Source organism: Cnephaeus nilssonii, assembly GCF_951640355.1.
Source record: "Cnephaeus nilssonii genome assembly, chromosome: 10".
NCBI lineage: Eukaryota > Metazoa > Chordata > Mammalia > Chiroptera > Vespertilionidae > Cnephaeus > Cnephaeus nilssonii.
The window spans coordinates 13,828,141-13,850,446 of record NC_137081.1 but is presented as its reverse complement, the minus strand read 5'-3'; the positions used below and the strand labels follow the sequence as shown (position 1 = coordinate 13,850,446).

The window sequence follows — 22,306 nt, the reverse complement described above, 5'->3', positions numbered from 1 at the left end:
GGACATGGCATACAAAAAGCTCTATCTGTAGACAGTGGTGACTGGGGGTGTGTGTGAGGCAGGGAACTGCCTCAAGTACCACTTATAACCCAGGATTCAGCTGAGTTTCACTTGGAACATACCTGTGTCTCAAAGGTCTGGTTCTGCCCTTGGGGCAGAGCTGAAGAAACACTACAGTTGTCCCAGAACACATGCATTGGTGACCATTTCTAGGATTGCTAGCGCCAGCATGGTCCGGGATAGGATGTCAGAATGGTTTTGTGACCATCAGAGTAAAGCAGCATGACTAAAGTAAAGTTGACTTTATGTTTGATAGTCATTCTGTACCTGTCGAGTGCCAGACACTGTGCTTGGGAGGTGATGGTTTGAAAAGAGAAGGGGAGGTTTCAGGAGTAAGATCTTTTAATTCAGAAGTGAACTGACTAGAGTTAACACTGAGGGCTTTAATACTGGAGAGAATAAAGTTATAATTTCCAGCAATGAGATAGAAAAATGAAAGGGCAATTTCTGAGACATGGAATTCAGAAAAGGGAGGATAACGCAGATATCTAGCCTGAGAAGGTGGCAGTGCTGTTTTCAAATATAAAGTTGTCGGAAGCTACTTGGCAAGAGCTATTACTTAATAAATAAAATAGAATCAAAAGTTACTTTTCCAATAAGCTTTCCTTGATTAATACCTCCACATTATAGAGTGTAGAATTCCTTGCCCATTCGTCTCCTAAGAACTCATCACCACACTTTATTATTACGTTACTTGCTATCACCTTGCTTTGTAAACTGATGTCATTTTTAGCTTGTAATTGTTTATTCTCTCCCTGCATCACATGGACCTACTACTGTCTCATTCTAACACACAGAACCTCGCACCTTGCTGTGGACACTGTAGTTGAATGAACACTTGTGACATGAGTGTTGAATGAAGACTGGAACCAGTCATTAGTTTATACTATTAAAAACCAGTAGTGGGACCCAGAGGTGAATCATAGCTAAAAGTCTGCTTTTCTTATTCAGTAATGCAGAGTTTTACCAGAGGTTGATTACAAAACCAATCCTTTGAAATGTCACCACAGTAAAATCTTTGACAGATACAACACAGCTAGGTATATCATTAAAACATATTCTTAACAGAACAAAAACCTAGAATCAGAACATGGGTTGAAAACATAGACACTCTATGGAGGCATTAAATTAAGAGCTAGTCACATTTTTAAATTTGCCGTCGGTATTTCTTTGTTGAAGTCCAGGAGTTAGAACAAATTGAGCTGGTGTAAGTTAGCACCATGGTTTTATACAAGATTCTGGCAGAGTAGATTTTTTAAGTGAGAAGAGCTTTTAGACCAGAAATGTAAATATCCTTTTTTTTTTTGCCATAAAAGTGCTTCCACCATCTTACAAAGACCTGTGGGCACCAGGGATGAAGAACTGTTGAAACTCGGGACTTCTCATTCCCTTTTCTCTATTTCTTTACCAGGTGGAAGCTTTATGTTGAAATTAGATTGGGTTTTATCATTGACAAGTCAGACAGCTGTGTTTGAACTTATTTTTATCTCATAGAGATGTTAAACCATGGTAATGGACTCGTGCTCCTTGCTACAAAATAGGTAGCAATTGTATTTTTAATAACTTACTGTAAACACGGGGTTTTTGTCTTGTACATCAAAGGTGTTATACAGGCATTCTTTTAGAACAGTATCCATTCCTGATGGTTAGGCAATCCATGCTCAAGGCAGGCCTTGATGTTGGCTGCTTGTGCCTTAGGTCACCCCTTGGTTTGGGTGGACACGCTTTGTTCTTCAGAGCAAGTTGGAAATTGGCTTAGTTTTGTGATTTGCTCAGCTAGTTGAGAAACGAAGTTGCACTGTGGGGAGCCTGGTCTGGGTATGAAAACCTCGCCTGATCCTATTGCTTCGTGCTTAGATGGGAACTCCTAGGGAGCATCTCATCTGCTGAGCTGGATTGTGGGGCAGGAGGTCATTTGAACATTGAATGTTCTCTGAGATCTTGATGGTGTGAGATGGCCCTTCTGGGCCTCTAGTTTCCCATCCGTTCTGGTAGTTGAACTCATATAACGTGACCTTATGAACCCGTCAGGAGTACTCAGGGAGTGACTAACAAGGTCAGACCTTTCAGTGGGAGAATTTCACATCCGAGCCATGAAACCGTTCTCTGTGTCTTCCCGAATCTTCCTCCTGTGCCTGTCGACATGTGGCCTCCTGGTGTTCTTTGCCTCTGATAGCTGTTTCTCTCCCCCCTCCTGCAGACATGCCTTGAATTGGAACGCTACCTACAGACGGAGCCCAGGAGGATCTCGGAGACCTTTGGTGAGGACTTGGACTGTTTCCTGCGGGCGTCCCCTCCCCCGTGCATTGAGGAGAGCTTCCGGCGCTTGGACCCCCTGCTGCTGCCCGTGGAAGCGGCCATCTGCGAGAAGAGCTCGGCAGTGGACATTCTGCTCTCTCGGGACAAGTTGCTCTCGGAGACCTGCCTCAGTCTCCAGCCAACCAGCTCTTCTCTGGACAGCTACACAGCCGTCAACCAGGCCCAGCTCAACGCAGTGACCTCATTAACGCCCCCCTCGTCCCCCGAGCTCAGCCGCCATCTGGTCAAAACCTCACAGACTCTCTCAGCCGTGGATGGCACAGTGACGTTGAAACTGGTGGCCAAGAAGGCTGCGCTCGGCTCAGTGAAGGTGGGAGGGGTGGCGACGGCGGCGGCAGCCGTGGCGGCAGCTGGGACAGTTAAGAGTGGACAGAGCGACAGTGAACAAGGAGGGGTCGGGGCCGAGGCATGCCCCGAAAACAAGAAGAGGGTTCACCGCTGTCAGTTTAACGGGTGCCGGAAAGTTTATACAAAAAGCTCCCACTTAAAGGCCCACCAGAGGACTCACACAGGTAGTGGTACAAGTCGGCCGCACGTGGCTTCTTCTTTCTCCTCCCTTAGCCTCCTGGTGGGAAGGGCTTCTCTCTGTTCCAAGGAGTGGCATCCCTGCCAACTAGGAGGTGATAGAGAGGCAGGAGGGCCTGGGTGGGGACGCACATGACTCACTTGCTGCCTTAAGATCGCCAGATGTCCTGGGCACAGCACACGGGCGTGTCCCTGGCGGGCTGGGACATCCGCTCAGAGGCCATGCCAACCGCAGCATGGGATCACACAGTTCCCGGGATGCCGGAGCGGGGCCCTGCTCCGGTAGTGACTCACAGCCCTCCCTGACACGTGCGCTTGTCACTTTCTGACACTTTCCATTGTTTTGTGAGTGTAGTTCTGCGGTTTGATCGACCCCGGAATCTGAGGAGGTACATTCGAAAGAATTCACAGTTCCACAAGGTAGCCGGGGCGTCCCCATTCCCCCTTTTCCCAGCATCCCTGATTTTTCATCAAAGTCACCAACAGCAGGAGGGTTTCAGAGTTCATTAGATGCGATCATTCTATAATTAATTGGCATCTCCTCTTTTGCATTGTTCTCTGGCGCATGCTTTATGGAGAGATGGCGGAATGGCTTTTTAATGAGCTTGTTACTGAGGAGTTGCTGAAGTGATTACACTGCTATGTGTGTGGTGGGGGCGGGTGGGGACCGCCGGGTGTATTTTCCTCAGGACTTGTGTAGTGACTCCCAGGAATCAGACTGATCTTTGGAGCAAATGGGATCATTTGGGAGAGTGGGATTTACAGAGGAAAGGCTCACATTGGCGTTTCCCTTGAAACTGGTCTTTGTTCTCTGCTTTGAGGTGGAAGCTGAAGGCTGGCATCCCTTCTTGGTGTTAGCATCCTCGGAGCAATTACTGTCATTGGTGGGTTTTAAATGAGTTCCTGAGAGTGGATTGCCTGTATGGTCTTCGCCTACGGCTTGCACAATATAAGCTGAATAGGGAGCCCTCCAAACGTCTAAGCAACAGAATAAGTATTGTTGGAGAGAGGTGGGCGATAAATCTAAGTTAGGAGGTGTCTGGCGAGAGTTCTTTTGGGGCTCACTGCTTGTCTTTCTGGTGCTCGTGGATGGTTTGTGGACTGTGCCACCAAGAGGATGCGCAGTGCAAAGTTCATTGGCTGGAAAAGCAGAAAACCTGGGTCCTAGTTCTAACTCTGCCACTTACTAGCTCAGTGACCTTGAATGTGTCCCGTTACCTCATGGGCCTCATTGTCCACATCTGTCATATAATCTGGCTCTTAAAGCCTCTGTCAGCTCTACGGTGGAATGCCTTTGTTCAGTACAGAGGAACTTTCCTGAATAGAGATGTATAATGTGGCTAGAAGAAATCACTGTTTAGAAGCACGGAGTTACAGTATTCCCATGGGAGGATGAGGGCTGACAGTGCTTCCTCTCAGCACTGGACTTAGGCATGCACTCCTCCAATTCTGTACTTAATTCCCCGTGGCTCTGGCTTGGTTCATGGGAAGGTCTCCTAACATAACTCTGAGCCCTGGGGGCTCGGGTGCAGAGTCCCACTCACGGATGCCCATCAGAGTTTGGGTTCAAGTTCTCCACTCCACATACACCAAGGCTAAGGCTTCCTACTGTCAGCGTTATTTCTCCCTGATACTGTCCCGAAGGTCGTTTCTTTCTCAAGTCAATGAGTAAAGCAATGACAAGACATTGCAGTGTTCCAGACTTCAGTTGTGACTCATCTCCCGCTCCCCACAGGAAACTAGAGAAAGCAGGATGAGGTGAGAATGTCCAGTTTTGTTTGGGGTGTGGAATGCATGCTGGTGGACACATTTCTGAATTATTGACACTAAGACAGGCTATGTCCTGTCTCGTGTGGTGGCTGGACAGCACTGGGGAAGCAGAGATTCCTTTCGGGGGTGGGGAGGGGAGGGAGCCCAGAGCATTTTTTTTCTTTTTTTAATCCCTTCTTCCCAAAAGATGTGTCAGAAGGGCAATTCTTTGGAGTGTTGTGTTATTTGGTGCTTTGTTTGGGGGGCATGGTGTACTCGGTGATCATCAAGGTGGAGCTCGTGGTGTTCCCCAGCACCTATGTCCACTTACATGGGGTATGGGGTGGACTCCTCCACATTGGGAAGTCGCCCTGGGAGGCACCACGCATTATTGGAAAGGCAGTGGTGCAGAATGGTTGAGAGCAGGGTTTTGTAGGCAGGTGGACTTGGGTTTGAGCTCTGGCTCTTCCACTTCCTGGATTTATGACCTGGATAAGTTATTTATCTTCACTGAGTCTCATCTTCTTTATCTGTAAGATAGGGACAGCTGTGTTCACCTCCTAGACTGCTTTGAAGATTAAATGAGAAACTATATGCAAAATACTTGTAAAAGCTTATTAAAAGACTAGAGGCCCGATGCACGAAATTTGTGCAAGAGTAGGCCTTCATTTTGATATAGTCCCATTTGTTTATTTTCTCCTTAGTCTCCATTGCCCTAGGAGCTGTGTCTGTAAAGCTATTGCTGCGACAAATGTCTGCTATTTTGCTGCCCATGGAGTCTTGTAGGATTTTTATGGTTTCCACAACATGGATGGAGCTGGAGAGCATTATGCTAAGCGAAATAAGCCAGTTGGAGAAAGATAAATGTCACATGATCTCACTCATATGTGGGATATAATGATCAACATAATTTGATGAACAAGAATAGATCGATCTAGAAACAAATGGTAGGGGAGGGAGGAGTTAGAGAGCAACTAAAGGACTTGTATGCATGCATATTAGCATAACCAATGGACACAGACACTGGGATGGTGGGGGCTTGCCTGGGTGGGAATGGCTTGGGGGCGGGTGTCAATTGGGGAAAAAGGAGACATATGTAAAACTTTAGACAATAAAAAATAAAAAAAAAAAGAGTAGGCCTTCACAGCCCCGGCTGCCTTGGCCCTCACAGCCCCGGCTTCATCTGGAAGGTTGTCCGGAAGGTTGTTCTGCTGTTCGGCTGTTTGGTTGATTTGCATATTACCCTTTTATTATTATAAATAGCATGTGGTTAGTTGTAGCTGTTACTATTGCTGTTGATATTGATTAGTGATGATTGCATGAAAATAAAGCCCCACGACTTTAAGTCACTTAGCCGAAGTGAAATATAGGCAAAGAGCAAGAAGCTTTTCTGCCCTCACTCCCGCACTCTCTGTGTGGGGCTGACGATGTTCGTAGACACTGGTTGTGGAGGGTGAGACTGGACATGTAAGCATTGGCCATTGATGTTGTCACTAATGTAGACCAGGGCTTTTCTAAGACAACATAGGAAGCAATCGCCTGGCATCCTCGGAGCCAAGCTCGGAGGGAAGAGTAGCTGCTGTGTAAGAAAGAAAAACAGACAGGAGAGAAGCAGAGGTGGGGATGAGGGACAGGGAGCGGGAATATGAATTAATTTGGATTAAGTGGATGAGAATCAGAAGTATTTATTTGGAATTGGTGTGAATGGGGCACATGGGGAACTGCGAACAAAGGTGATAATTTATGTGGTGTGGATGAACTAAGAATAATGGAAAAAGCATGAAGGATGGAATCAAATTAAGTGCAAGCATATCAAGGAAATGGACTAGTAAAAGCTTGAGGGCAAAGGTATATGGTGATGGGAATTCAGGAAGAGTCTGCTGATATGAGTGAGTGGGCTGGGGAGAGCTGCTGACCTAAGGTTGAAATAAAGTTTAAAAAAATGGGTTCTGGTTGGATTCAGGCAAGTTGTTTTAACACAGGGTTTACTTTAATTCAGTGAAAATATTTCCTTATCTTTCAGTTAGGGAAGTGTTTTGGGACAGAAAAAAAATGAGAAAATTATTCAAGAGAAATAGGGGAAATATTGGCATTTTGTTTTCTAGAGTTATATATATGCTCTCTCTTCTATATGTTCATATATTGAAAAGGGGACAGTTGCAAAAATAAAATAAAATAATGTGTGGGTCCCTGTCTATGCATAAGAAAGATAGTACTTTGTTAGTAAGCTGGGATTGCTTGCATGGAGGAATTTTTAAAGTGTTATTCATTTAATCTTTATATAGCTAGAATTTAGAATTTACTGAGCTGGAAAAGAAAAATATGCTCCCCCCGCAACCCCATACCCTTTGGTTGGTTTTTGAGGATGCTGAATCCTTTAATTTTTTTGCCCTGGAGGATGTTAGGCAATGAGGTGATTTTTTCCCCCCAGGTAGCAGATGTTCAAGTTGGTAACTTGGGCACAAATGCTGATTACCTACCTAAGGAGGTGAAGTTATGGATGGGGGACCCAGGGGGTGGGGTGGAAGAAGATGAGGCAGAGCCTGGGACAAAGGGAATATTGTGAAGTAGCAGAATCTCAGTGAAAGGAAGCACATAAAAACGGACATATGGTTTATTCATTGGGAAGAGCACTTAGTGCTGGCATGAGTATAAATGTCCTTTAGCAGCCAAGCCGTACAGACCTTTTCTCTCCCACCCTGTTTGCTGGTCTTTGTATAATGTATTTTTCTTTCTCAGTAATTCAACCATTATGATCATAATTTTATCCATCTTCTTGGAGTCAGCTAAGTAATCCTAATATTTTGATGCAGGAGAAATCCTTACTTTCAATTTCCCCCCAAATCACTATTTTGCTCATTTTTAGCAGAAATCAATGTTAAACTGTTAATAGATTCTATGCAAAAAGAAAAATAATTATTTTTCACATTTCTTCTTGATCATTTCTGAGATGGAAAAAAAAAAGCCTCTGATTGAAATGATGCTTTGTGCTCAATGAACAGACTTTCCTAGTATGGAAATTCATATGAAAGCTTGTTCACATTCACACAAGTAAGAATGGATCCTGTTGGTACTCAGGACAAAGACCAGCAATGAAATCTTTGGTTGTTGGTCACAGAGGAAGGAGAAAAGAGGCCACCTTCTCACATGTGCTATTTGGAGGGTCCTCTCTAGGGACTGGGCTTGCTTTAGTCTAATGTATGGGTGGTGATGAGCACATTCTGGATTTTGCAATGGAGGGTGTAAAGGGATGTTTTCAGGTGGAAAGGTAATACAAGTGTGCAATTAACATTTTATATCTGCTTTGGGGCAGGTCATAATGAATTAAGATGTGGTACAATCTCTAAGTTTAATTAGGGTTTAGGGAAATAGTTTGCTTTTAAATGAAAAGGTGTCTAAAAATATTACAAACAGAAAGATGAGCATTGTGTTTAAGAGGCAAACAAAGTGCTTATTTTATACATATAATGAAAGTCCTTTGAAGGTGAAATATATATTACTTATTCAACAAACATAAAGCACTTGCAATGCATTTTTTTGAAGTCTTCTAAAAATATAACCCTTTTAATCCTCATATTAATATAATGACATAGGCACTATTTTTATTTCATAAATGAGGAAAATGAGGTCCAGAGAGGTCAAGTAACTCGTCCAACTTCACATAGTTCTTAAGTGGCTGATCCAGGATTCTCACAAAGCACTGTTGCTCCCATCCAAGCTCTGGTATGCTAGCTAATGAAGGAAAAAGAAATCAAGTAGATATTTTTTCTTAATAACCAGTTAGTAAGAAGAAATGAGAAACATGTAGTTGAAATACAAATTGACAATGAAAAATACTTTGTCTCCTAAATAGATAAAAGTTGGGCAGGTCTTTAAAACATAGTGCATCATCAAATGACTAAGACCCGGAACAAGGAAATTACAAAGAAATGGTCTTCCATTTTCCAGGCCCATTGTTGTTATGACTATAGCCACTGTTATGTGGTCATTACTCTTAAACCGGTTTTTTAACCTTAGGATTAAAGAGAGACTTTTTTTGTAACAGTCCCAATACACTCATTAAAATGACAAATGTTAAGATTCTATACCTGTGAAATAAGAAAGGCAAACATTATCACATTCAGGGGAAACTGAGGACCAAAACTATAAATATGTCTTAGCCCAAGTTATACAACCCGCCATGGGCAGAAGTAAAATTTGACCACTATTTCCTGTCCCTTAGGCTTGCATCGTATTCAGTAGATCATCTTGCTTCTTATTTACTTTGTCCATTCAGTCATTCCATGAACAGGTATTAGGTACCCATAGATGTCAGGCGCTGTGCCACGGGGGACCAGCAGGGGAGAAAGGAAAGGCAATTTATAGAATTGGGGGAGGGGAGGGAGGCTAAAGGAAGACAAAGCGTTAACTGAGGGGGGCGGGGGGCTCCTGTCACTGGTCAGAAGCAGCATGGATGATTCTGAGATAAAAAGTCGCTTTTCTCTTTCTGGACAGGGCATTTATGGATGCTGTTCATGTTTTTAAATGATGCCAATGTGATAAAACACTAATTTATATAAATAGGAGCCCTAATTCAAGGTCAGACATATCAGCAGGACGAAATTAAATACCTTAGTCTAGAACTCTAGGGGGCCCATCAACCACTTTCAACCTCCTCGGTGCCATAGATAAGAATTCTTTGAATTTATACAATAGCAATGGAATAGGGGCAATTTTAAGACACTAAAGGGCCTTTAATGCTCTGAGACACAGGGCTGCTAATGTTTATCCATGTATTGAGGCAGAAACTCATTAAACCCCGATTATGGGAGGGAAACTAGAATACGAGTTAACTGTTCGGTTCACAAAGTAAAGAGAGTTTAATAGGAGCATTTGGCATCTTGGACTTAGCGTATTCAAGATTTAAAAGAAAGAGTTTGTAGAGAAGGAGTGTGAATGAGGTGGTGGAAAACAACTGATGGGAGAATTTTATGAATCAGAAAATCTTTGAGTTTCACCCATGATAATTTAGAAATATGCTAGCTCTTAACATTTATGAAGATAAATTTAGCTAAACATATATTGGGTCTATCTTAAACTCAGCATATACACTGCAAGCACATTTATTTTATCATTATAATGTGGTAATAAATGTAGGCTTTGGGAGATTCCTATTCCAGCCAGATGTCCTTTTAATGGATAATTAGTAGTCACAAAGTAAATGAACATGTTAAAATAAGGATGGAGGAGAAAGTCAAAACATGAAATTAATACATATTTCATCAGACACTATTTATTGAAAACCTACTATATGAGACACTATTCCTTCCCTCACGTCTGAGGACCTTGCTTTTTGATGCAAAAGCCTGAAATATGTTTTCATCGAGTCATTATATTTGGAAACTGATCTCAAAAGAGAACAGAGCATGGGTTGGGGGTGGGAGGTGAGGAGGAGGGAAGAGAATAGAATCGCATTTCAAAAAAGGCAGTGGAAGCAATAGCATTTTATAAATGTGAGGATTTAAAGATGAAGTCATCCCTGATAGAGAAAAGGAGGGTCATGAGGAGACTGCATAGTTGAAGGAATGACATGGGGAAGGCCAGCGTGAACTTTAAAGAAAACTGTTCCCTTTAATAACTAGATGATGTACAGAAGCGTTTCTATTATAATACGAATGTTAATGACCATGATGATCATAGCCATTCAATACATATTATATTAGGAGGTTTGAGGAAAGTTAAATGGAGCTTTCTAAAGAGTGCAGGCTAAGATTATATAAAAATTAATTGTAGTAGGCAATCTTTTTTATGTCTCCTTCAGTTGAAACATTAATGGAGTAATTTCTGTTTGAATCAGGAAAAAAAAGGAGTTTAAGGAAACCATATGTAAAATTAAAAGCAAAAACAAAACCCTTTTTTAAAAAACTGTGTAGTGATTTATTTATTTATTTTAAGAAATCTCTTTTTTTTTCCTTATATTTTTAAAATTGATTTTAGAGAGAGGAAGAGAGAGAGAGAAACATCGATGTGAGAGAGAAACACTGATCAGTTGCCTCCTGCAAGCACGCCCCAACTAGGCATCAAACCCACAGCCTGGGTATGTGCCCCGGTGGAGGGAATTGAACCCGCCACCTTTTGGTGTACTGGATGATGCTACAACCAACCGAGCCACATCGGCTTGTAAAAAATCTTTTTAAAAAAATTAGTTAAAATATAAGGACAGGTAAAAAATAATTTGTAAAATGGTGTATTTTTCTTTGAAGACGATCCAATTTGAAATTAGTAGAAATTAGAGTTAAAACCTTGAAGATGGATCATGAGCAAACATACTTTTTATTTAAGGAAGTTGGTTCTGATAACTAACAGCTTACATGGGCCTGTGTGTAATGGGACTCCAAGCTCTGCCAGGCTACTCGGGTACCGACGGAGAGAGCCTGGCTCTTTCTAACCAGACGGTTTCGATTTGTCCCCACCCTAATGGAGGCGAAGTGGCTGGCCCTGGGCAAACCTGTTTCTGAAATTTCAATCCCTTCCTTTCTCATGCCCCACCTTCTACCTGCTGTTTCCCGCACGGAGCCACTTCCTGCCTCTGAAGCCTTCCTTTACCCTCCTTTGCAGCACAAACGGTCTGGTAGCAGTGCCCTGTGGATGGGTAGACCACACATCCATCAACCAGTGTCCAGCTTTGAAATCTTTCTTTATTATTATTTTTAATGTTCAACTGTGGGAGCCTCTCCATAAAATTTCAGGGATCTGTGAGACAAGCTGGGGGTGAGGGGGTGATGGAGCTAGAGCAGCATTCACCACCTCTACTCCCACCCTGACCCTCTCCCCTACTACTAGATTTTCTACATTTTCAAAGAGTAACTTCTTTGCAATCATTTAAAAAAAGTAATGTAGTGTCATGGCAGTTATTAAGCTAAATGCTAGTAGCAGCAAGACCATTCAAAGTCATCAAAAGCTAGTGACTTGACTATGCCGGTTAATTGGCCAACCAGTGATGGCATTGTTCCCCACTCCTGCGCCGTTCCCATGGTCAGTGTTAGGACCGGCTAGCTTATAAATGGAAAGTCAAGCCACTTAAATTATTTAAGAGTGTCTGTAGTCAGAATAAGTTTGTCATGGACTGTCCCACATTTGTGTTCACCCTACCTTCTTTGTCCTCTGTGCTTATTAAGTCTTGGGGACTAACCCAGGATTGGACCTTATAGGCTTTTAGGGATGGAAGACCAGGTGCCCCATTACCAGTTCCTTATGGAACCTCAGTCCAGCTCTGTCCCAAACCAGGCCCGCTTGGCAGACGCTCTTCCTAGATTATATATGCATATTATTCTGCAAACAAAATAAAAGGGGTCTAGCCAGAATGCAGATATTTTACAAATATTTTTTACCTGTCCTTATATTTTAACTAATTTTTAAAAATACATTCCATTAATTTTTTACAGAGAGGAAGGGAGAGGGACAGAGAGTTAGAAACATCGATGAGAGAGAAACATCCATCAGCTGCCTCCTGCACACTCCCCACTGGGTATGTGCCCGCAACCAAGGCACATGCCCCTGACCGAAATCGAACCTGGGACCCTTGAGTCCGCAGGCCGATGCTCTATCCACTGAGCCAGTCCGGTCAGGTCTTAACTAATTTTTTAAAAAAGAATTATTATTCCTTGCTTTCCTTCAAAGGTTATCTGCATTCAGGCTAGACCCCTTTTATTTTGTTTGCAGAATAATATGCATATATAATTTAAAACTCATTTTATGTTATAAAAACCACTCACCTGGTATCATAAACTATAACTTAGGTTTTTGTTGTTGTTTCTACCTTCAGAATATAACCTCTTTCCATTACTATAACTGACTTAATTTGTGGAATTCAGTAAAGTAAAACAGTACTGTGCATGCTGTTTTCGGGTAACAATGTAAAATTTTTAAAAATCCCAAGTTTATTGGGATAGAACAGTTTCAACCGTTTCACTAGGTGAGCTGAAGTTGATTAAAAGCCACCAATCCTTTTGTGGCGGACAGGAAGCCAGAAGCCATCCTCAGCTGACAAAGTTCTCTTCCTTCATGGAAGAGTATTGCCCAGACAGGTGTGCTATGGTGTGTAATGTCTTCCTCTAGAACCCTTGCTGTGTTCCTATCAAGATTTTATAAGAAGGACTATAGATTGTTCCAATATTAAAGCCACTGTTATGAGAGAGGTTCTAGTTGTCTAGTGCAGTGGTCGGCAAACTGCGGCTCGCGAGCCACACGCGGTTTGCCGCTCTGTTGACTAATGAGTTTGCCGACCTGGTCTAGTGTAGAGTTATATAATCAGTGCCCTGAAGAATAGAGCCCAATAAATAAGGTTGAGTCTGGTACATATTCTAGTATAAACAAGAGTGTCCAAGCAGAGTGAGAAATTAACCTTTAGAGGTGAAAGGTCTTTCATCGTCATATAAATGGGAAAGAAATCAATCATCTGGCATCAAATCTCGGCACATTGTACATTAAACTGACTTGCTGGCAGCCCCCCCCCCCCAAAAAAAAAAGAGTCACAAGATACAGTAGGAAATATTTTAGAATAGCTGTGCAGTAGTCCTATTTAAACGTTGTCTGTCTTCATTTTGTGAGTTCACATGATTTAATGTCAACTCACTGGAATTCATTAGTGTGATTATGAACTTACAACATGGTGTTTGAACCCCCTTACTATAGGATATGCACACTCTTCACCTGTACTCAACGCCTATCGTAGAAAGGAAATAATGATTCTTCATATTGAATTCTCAGTTGCTCATGAGCCTATTGAAACTAGTATTGGTATTTTAAAAAGAGCATCAGAAGGTACATCTTCCTTCACTGATATAGGTAATAGACATTTTATGTTCCTAGTGTTCAGCAGAGAGTGTCTAAAATCAATATGAATAAATTCAAGTACAACGGGATTCAGCCTATTCGAAAACGTTGGTGAATGGCAAAATGACAGTATGCATTATTAAATATCTTTTGCTTCACCCACATGTAAAATTAGCATGTAGGGAAGGTAGCAAAGGCTACTTAGAAATTTAGGCACCGGGCGATTTGCTAGCTTTTTTTTTTTTCCTTTCCTTCATTCTTTGTTGTTGTTGTTTAGTGTCTCAAAGCTTACAACTAATCTGAATTTGAAACTAAATACTATCATTACAGAAGATTTTTTTTCTGAGTTCTTCCAATTTCTCTAGGGACAAAATAATGGCCCCTTGAAGCTGTGGAGAAACAGTAATTAGGGCAAATAGTAATACTGTGCATGATTGAGGAAAATGTGAGGAAGGGAGAAAGAAAATGCATCAGACAGACTTGTACAGCCTGTTACTAGGAAACCACATCAGCATTAAATACAGTGTGCTAATTGGCTATCCTGTTTCTGCCTGGGTACCAGCCTGGGCCTGCTACACAGCTGTTTCTGCTCTTTCTGGTTGCTAGGTAACTGCATCTTCCCCCCCCCCCCCCCCTTTGTATTCTGGAGGCTAATTGGATACTTCTGCTCCCGGTGTTGCTGCTGGGTACCAGTCTGGGCCTGCTGCTCTACTGTTTTCCCGAGGGGACTTAATGGGGGGAGGGGAGGGGAAAGGGAAAGGAGGATATGCTGGCAATTAATGGAGCATAAGTGCAAATTCTACACAATGTCTGGCACCTGCGTCCCCTCATCCTGCTTTCTCAACTAAATCCTTCAGCTATGAAAACATTAGAATCTTGAAGTCTTTCTTTTCTCCGCACACCTTCTGAATAGGGTTTAAAAGAAACAAGACATTTCAAGACTTACTGCTTAAATGATGGATTTGGTCTTCTTAAGAAAGAACTCGCAAATCATTACACATCTGTATCTGTCGTGGACACGATAGAATTTGTGCAAACATTAAAATTTGTAACTTATTAACAAGGCAGCATCTTTAACACCTTAAGGATAGTACCAACTCATCTCTTAGATGGACCAAATTCCTTTGTCACCATTCTTCTTGTTACCATACAGAATATAAAGTAAGAACTAATATGGACTAAAAGCAGTTATGGGATTTTCCCAAGTGTTTTATTCATTCAGATGGAGCGAAGGGGAGCTTCTAGGCCCATGACTTTGCATTATAGATTTCATTCCTCTGATGCGCACAGCATGCCTCAGACAATTTAGGTGATACATTTCACTTACAGAGAAAGAATGCATGTTTTGCAAACCTATAACAAGCAAACAAATGTGGTGCAAAATAAACCTAAAATCAGTTTTGTGATTTAAAATAGTGTAACTATGTTCCATATACTGGTATCTCCTGTTTACATAGAGGCTTCCATTTCATCAATACTGAAATTTTCACTGGAAGTGTGGGGAGAAGGGTTCTTTAAAGGTGAAGTGATGCTTCTAGAAGGTTTCACTGTAAATAGTTGAGGAAATCTATGTAAATTGGGGCTCCATAAGGAGGCAACTTCACCTCCCTGGGAAGGAGCTATTTTCTTGAGAAAACTCGGAACATGTTGGTGACTGTGCACAGAAATAGTTAGCGAAGGCACCTCTTACTTGACGCTAATGGCTGGGACTGGCTTCCCATACTAATGAGTTCCATCATCCCTATGGAAAGTGAGGCAGGAGGAGCTCTATTCTGAGCAGTAAGCCCCGCCACTCTAGGGTCAGATCAGGCTCTATGGAATCGTTTCTGCTTAAAGCATCCCTAAAATAGAAGGCCCTGAACTAGGCTAGGATGATGGAGAGAATATTGCGGTGTTCCATAGCTCTCAAGGAAACCAGCTAGCCATTAGTAACATTCAAATTGCAAAGGAAACCTTACTATCAGAGGATAACCAGGGATCAGGTGTAGTCCTATTTCCGCTATTTCTATGAAGAGGACTCGTTGTTAGTCACGCAGAAGAACTTGTCCATTAAAGTACTTAGCCGTTGGATGAGGAGGAGCCACCGGAAGTCAGGACATTCCTTCACCTCTTGGCAAGTTGTATATTCTGACTTTGGGAGGGGGTGGTTTCGATTGCTTCGGTGTTTCGTCTTTGTTGATGGCAGATTGTCAGAATAACAGCTTTCCAGTGTGTTTTATGGATTGTCCCTAGTTGACTGAAGCAGGACATGGGGTGAACAGTCCGGAGAAGTCCCGGGTGTTTGTCTCGTCTACTCCTCCAGCATTCGTTGGGTATGGTTACGTACCTGCATTCCGGCTCTGGTAAGACCTGGGAAACCCAAGGTGGGCTCTTTGGAACGGCTAGTCATGGTTAGCCCCAGCCGAAAGCGAACACCAGTACCTGCTTCCAAGCTTCCTCTCATTATGCTCTTCCTGGTGGGCAGGTCTTTATTCTTGGGACGTCTTCATGTTTAAAGTGATAGTGGGAGCTCAGGCATGCTTTGGGGCCTGAGAAAGGAGATATTCCACCACCTGCTTCAACCTTACGATTCTCCTCAGTCCCAAAAGCCTGCTTTGCTAATTCTCATCTCCACACCAAGCCACTACCTCTTAGATGAGGGCAACCAGCGGACAAGCCCGGGAAAGAGGAATCCGATGTCCGCTGGCTGCCCAGTAGGGCTGCTGCTAACCCATACTGTGCCTCTGTGCTAACCAGACAAAGGTGCCTCTTCCGTGGGGGCGGAAGCTGCCTTGGATCCTGCCCCATCAGCCCTTCAGCTGGACACCCTGCGCTCACAACCTCACGTGGCCTTCTGCTCACCACAGGAGCCGATCCACTCCGCCGGGCCTTCCCTGACCCTCCAAGAGCTTGTGAGGCTAATGAGGTTCCAGCAGGAACCTGAAAGTCACACGACTGTTCAGGGGGGCGTGTAGGGACCTCCTCTCAGTGGCTAAAGAGGCCGTTATGCATGAGAGCAAACTTCTAGCCCAGCCGTTCTCCCCAAATGTGAGACCATTAGTTGCCTAATGCAGCGATTCTCAACTTGGGCCAGTTTTGCCCCTCAGGGAACATTTGCCAATGTCTGGAGACGCTGTTTGGTGGTCACAGCTTGGAGGGGAGGGGAGTTTACTCCTGGCATCTGGTACGTGGAGGGCAGGGACGCTGTTAAACACCCTGCAGTGCACAGGACAGGCCCCACACAACCACTGGGCCTGGATGTCAGCAGCCGAGGAGGAGAAACCCCAGCCGGCCTGTGAACCTTAGCTCCCCTTCACTATTTCTGTTTGGATTATGCTGCACCACCAGCAAAGTACTTCCTCATTCTTCCAAGACTACCGAACAGGTCTTGCCTTCCTTTTTAGGATCATTTAAAAATGAACAAAATAGAAAAGCTGTGTGATTTGTTATTTCTGTCGCGACTTAGAAGCTGTGCTGTTTCACCCTATGATATGGGGGGAATCTCTCCAGCGCAGCCAGATGCTTTGCTCTCTAGATTTAACATTAGTGATGGCGGCTCTTCTCCAGCCACAGAATCCACTCTTGTTTTGTTTTTGTTTTTTTAATACATTTTTATTGATTTCAGAGAGGAAGGGAGAGAGAGATAGAAACATAAATGATGAAAGAGAATCACTGATCAGCTGCCTCCTGCACGCCCCCTACTAGGGATGGAGCCTGCAACCTGGGCATGTGCCCTTGACCAGAATTGAACCTGGGACCCTTCAGTTTGCAGGCTGATGCTCTGTCCACTGAGCCAAACCGGCTAGGACCACACAGTCCCCTCTTGCTGGAGGCTCCTGACCAATAGCAATGTGAGATTTTGCTGAGGCAAGGGTTTGAATCCCAGGAGCTGCCAGGCTGGTAGGGGGAAGGAGGCTTATAGCCAGGAAATAGGCCTTGCTGACTAGACATCATTTTCTTCCTGTCCTCTCACCTGTAGCAGCCTCGCTGAACTCTAACAACTGTCTCCCTCTTACCAGAAAGAAGATTGACTGGTAGGGCAGAAACAAGACTGAGGAAAAGTGTCTTCAGTCAGAAAATAGAACTTTTATTGGGAAACCGGTATTGAAGGATGTGGTACTTCATTGCACTTCCCTTCACTCACTAGTCTGGTTCCAGGGAGAAGGGGAATCTCAGGTAAAAGGATTTAAATGGCATCATCTAGTGGACACAGACTTTATGCTTGAATTTGCCAGGAGATGGGAATCACGCATTGGCCCTTTCAGCCACGTTCACATGCCTAGAAAATAGCATTGTCAGACGTGTCATCCCCAGATACAATGGACAATATGCTATTATAACTGTGTGGCATTGTCCTAACTGTTTGGAGATCATACTGCTGACACTATTCTTCTCATACATGTGAATGTGGCTGCAGGGAGTACGTGACATCTGTGTCTTTCTCACAGATTAGCTTATCCCTTGCCCCTTCGAGCGGTACGATTAGTGAGCTGGCCTCCTGGGGTCGTGGTAAGGGCCATGTTTGGGATCGCAGTTGTTGTTGGGCCTTAGTTTTGGGCCCGGTGGCGAATTAGTAATATTTATCTTGATGACCTGACGATGCACTGGTTGTTTAGTCAGCTCCCCGGAGCAGATGTGCTAAAGAAAGGGTTCGCTGAAGTGTTCCTACTCAGATTGGCTTTGGGAATGAGAAGGCGATTGGGTATCAAGCCTGGGAATGGCTGCTCCCACATGTGGCTTTAGCCAAGTGAGTAAGTAATGGTAATATCCTCTGTGTTGCTCTTTATAGCTTACCAACTGCTTTCATGTACCTCATTTTACATAGCCCCCGCCTACCTATGTGGAGAAGATTCTCATTATTCCCATTTCATAGATGAGAAAACTGAGGCTCAAGAGTGATTTTTCAAAGGTTTCTCTGCCAAACTGTAGAGCCTACCCCATTCAACAGAATTTCCTTTAAAAATCAGCTCTATGTTAGGGGTGCTTAAGTTAAAAAAGGATAGAAATTAATTTAGTTGTGTTTATAGATCAGCAAAATAAATGGCTTAATATTTGCCTTCCTACTTACTTCACACATATACACCAAGTAACTTGTGAGTTGTTATCTTACTTCTCCAATGTGACAGCAAATTCAGAATAGCTAAGAAAATTGAGTGATTATCTTATATATCCTTATATTCTGTCTATTTTTATTGAACTTAAGGATCCTTGGCCTTAGTTTCTTTTCTATTTTAAGAAAGCCAGCTAGTTTTGAAGATGCAAACAAATGCACGATATTGATTCTCAGAGTGATGTCTCAGTACCAGTGCATTGCATATTTTAGAAAATTTGTGGAGAGAATTTATAAAATGAAACTTCTCTTTGAATGCACCTAGGCAGTCTTCTTTTACCACTAAACTGAGGTGCCTTGGAGAAGTATTTGGGAGAAGCTGTGGGTGGATGGATCTTGGTGTTTAAGTTGCGCCTTGCTGTCTTAGGTATGCTGGAGTTTTTCTAGGAGAGTTTGAAAAAATAATGGTTTTTTAAAATTTATATAATAAATGTGGAGTTAAAGATAATTCTGTTTTATCTCCTTTCTGTCCCACTTTTATGGGTGTGTTAAGTGTCCTAAGAGAAAAACACGTGTTCGGTACAGGAATTATACATTCCCGAGTGAGCAAAAGACCCCGAACTCAGGTTAAGAGTCTGCTGCTGTGCGCGGCGATCCCTCCCCCGTATTCACGAAAGCCTAGGAGCTGCTTTCGAACATTCTGAACCTCCCAGCCATGGGCATCTGCATTGTCTTCCGGAGAGCTGAGAAAGAAAAGGTTTTAGCACCAAAAGACGAATTCCTGAAATAGCACATGGGACTGACTTCTAAGGATTGCTTGCCTCAAACACATGGATTGTTTTCTTTGTCCGATCTTGTGTTCCTGTGCATCTTCGTGTTTTCAGATTTACATGCCCCCTTTTACTTATTCTGCCTGCCAAAGAAAGAACCGCCATAAATCACGGTGATTGGCAAGGCCCCCATGCCCATTGCACAGTCGCCTTTCCCTCGCTTCGGATTTGCCGCTAAGCATGCAGGCCCCTTTCTCACCCCCCTCCCGTGTGTCATTTGCCCCCTCCCACGGCCAGATCTTGTCATTTTCCTGTGGTTTTCCTCGGCGTCCATCTTCCCCACAGAGAATGCTTAATAAGCAAAGGCAGGGACGGGGAAAGGATCCTTTCAGCTCAGGGAAACCTTTCATCCATCTTCCCCACGACTGTCGTCGCGTGAGCTAGGAAGGGACCGTAGGCACAGAGCTTACGGGATCAATTACCACGAGCTCCCTGTTAAACATTTTTTTAATCGGTTGGGAGAAGAATAAAGCAATAATTAAAATGAACTGAACAGCCTTTGCTCTATTGAGGCGTTAAATCTTTGTGTAAACACAATCACATTGTGCAAACATAGATCCTCTCGGCTGGCTGGCTTCGGCAGCGCAGCCACCGACGCCGGGGTCAAGGGCCCGCTTCGCCACAGTTTGAAAGGTCACCGGCTCCTTTGTGTCTCTCCTGGGCTGCACGGGCCGGGAGTGAGCGGGGCGATGCCTTGCCCGCCGTGGCACAGAGACGAGCTGCTGGCACTTGGCAGATCTCGGCCTAAGCAGCGGAGGCAGGAGAACTGCGCACAAAGCAAGACGCCGAGCGAGCAGGCCGGCGGGGAGTGCTGGCCAGCCCCTGGGGCCCAGGCAGCGAGCGGCTGGAAGCTGGAGAAAACAGCCGTGATAAAATATAAATGTGTTTATTATTACACTGGGCCCCGTGCGATAGACTTTTACACCCACTCATATTTGTGATTTATGGCTGCGGCTCCGTACGGAGGAGAAGCTGGCTAATTTACCCAAATTGATAGGGAGGCCTCTGAAGGCGATCAAGTTGGAAGGAGCCCTAATTGAGAAAAGAATGGTTTCCTAAACCAACCGCCCCCCCCCAAAAAAAAATTTAAAAAATGGCTGCTATGTCAGAGGCATCCTTGGGGCATTTATTTTAATGAGCCGAGCGTCCCTTTAATTATTCATGATAGCACTTGCCCTACAAGGAGTGTGCCCCCCGCGCCCAGAGCAGAGGCCTGCCCAGCTTTTCTGGAGATGGACCTGATTTTCCCTGTGAGAGGCAGAGAGCCGGAGGGCCGGAGGTCTATGCTTTAGGTGCTGTCCCTTTCTGGAGCGAAGGAGGAAGGTGGAGGAGGCAGAGGGGTCCCAGTCCCAGTTGGGGGCCCTGTTTCTAGGAATCAGGCTGGTGCTGTACCTGTGCCATGGCCCTGAATCCTCCCAAGGGCGGAGGTGATGTTCCCATCCTCGGAGGAAGCCCAGCAGAGCCAGGTGTGCGCAGCTACTCAGCGGCCAAACACGTTTACGTTTGGGTCTGCCCCTTCTCCTGCAGTATTTTGCTGGAATTTCCTAGGAAGGAAGCCAGGAGAGGGGCACGGGAGTAAAGACCACCCCCAGCCCCGCTCTGTGCTTCCACCACAGCCCATCCCCTTTGCTGTGCTTTCAGCAGTCAACCTCGCCGTTGCCCACAGCTTTGCACGGTGTTTCTTGTCTTGGCAGAATCTTGAATCACTTGCGCTGGGAGCTCTTTATTTTTTTATTTTTTATTTATTTTTTAAAATATATTTTATTGATTTTTTACAGAGAGGAAGAGAGAGGGATAGAGAGTTAGAAACATCGATGAGAGAGAATCATCGATCACCTGCCTCCTGCACACCCCCTACTGGGGATGTGCCCGCAACCAAGGTACATGCCCTTGACCGGAATCGAACCTGGGACCCTTGAGTCCGCAGGCCGACGCTCTATCCACTGAGCCAAACCGGTTTCGGCACTGGGAGCTCTTTAGAGGGAGAGCAGTCTGGAACAGCAGGCGCCAGTTCCAGAGTACCCCGAGCATCCGGGATGCGTGCCCCTGGCGGGGGACTCCACTGCGACCCAGGGTGACCTGATGGGCCAGTTTCACCTGAGTGTTGTCATTACGAGAGCGGCACGTGGAGCTCGAATGGCCGCTCACGCTTCATAGCAGAACCCGGGGAGGCATTCCTGGTACACACCCTTGTGTTTCTCCCCGACTCAGTCAAGGTCCCTGTCTTGTCGGCACCAGCTTCTGTGTTTTGTATTCGCTCCCTCCCCTCCATCTCGGCTGCTGGGAGCGGCGCCGTCCAGGTTTCAGCCACTGTCTTGTCTCTCCAGGTGATTGTAGAGCCTCCTGGAGGGTCCCCTCCACACCAGCTCACTTCCCTCTGCAGCCCATCCTCCATTTTGTAGCCAGGAGGATATTTTTAAGAATTTAAATCCAGTCGTGTGATGCCTCTGCCTGAAAGCTCACAATGGCTCCCATTGTTCTTAGGATCGAGTCCAAATTCTCAAGTGTGGTCCGTAAGAACACTGTCCAATAGAAATACAGAATGTAAGCCACGTGGGTACTTTTAAATTTTTCTAGAAGCTTTATTTAAAGAGTCATTAGTTGGTGCTAATTAATTAATTTTGATACTAGACTTTTATTTAACTCAGTATATCCAAACTTACCATTCCAACATGGAATCAATATAAACAATGATTAATGAGCTATTTTACATTCTTTCTTTTTTCCGAGTCTTTGCAACCTGGCATGGATTTCGCACTTGGAGCGCATCCCAGTTTGGATTGCTCACATTTCAAGTGCTCAGGAGCCATATGTGAACGCCGATTGGACCGAGCAGGTCGCTGAGCCTGTGCAGAGGCCTGCTCTCCAGCCTCATGGTGTGTCTCTCTCCCTGCAGGGCACGCTTTCCAGATCTTCCTCTTCGCAGTTTCTGGGCGAGGTGTGGGAGCAGATGAGGCAGAGGGTGGAGAACCCCACCCCT

At 44.4% G+C, this 22,306-nt stretch overlaps 1 protein-coding gene across 2 annotated transcripts in view; it reads left to right on the top strand.

The window, feature by feature from the left end:
- Positions 1-22,306, top strand: part of KLF7 (KLF transcription factor 7) — a 94,102-nt gene that overhangs the window by 45,433 nt on the left and 26,363 nt on the right. Inside the window, exon 2 of one of the 2 annotated variants that reach the window (XM_079782777.1) lies at positions 2,261-2,689. In XM_079782777.1, coding sequence (XP_079638903.1) covers positions 2,261-2,689 — 429 coding nt within the window. Of the gene's footprint in view, positions 1-2,260; positions 2,892-22,306 lie in introns of both variants that reach the window. The other variant, XM_079782776.1, reaches the window with a different exon arrangement.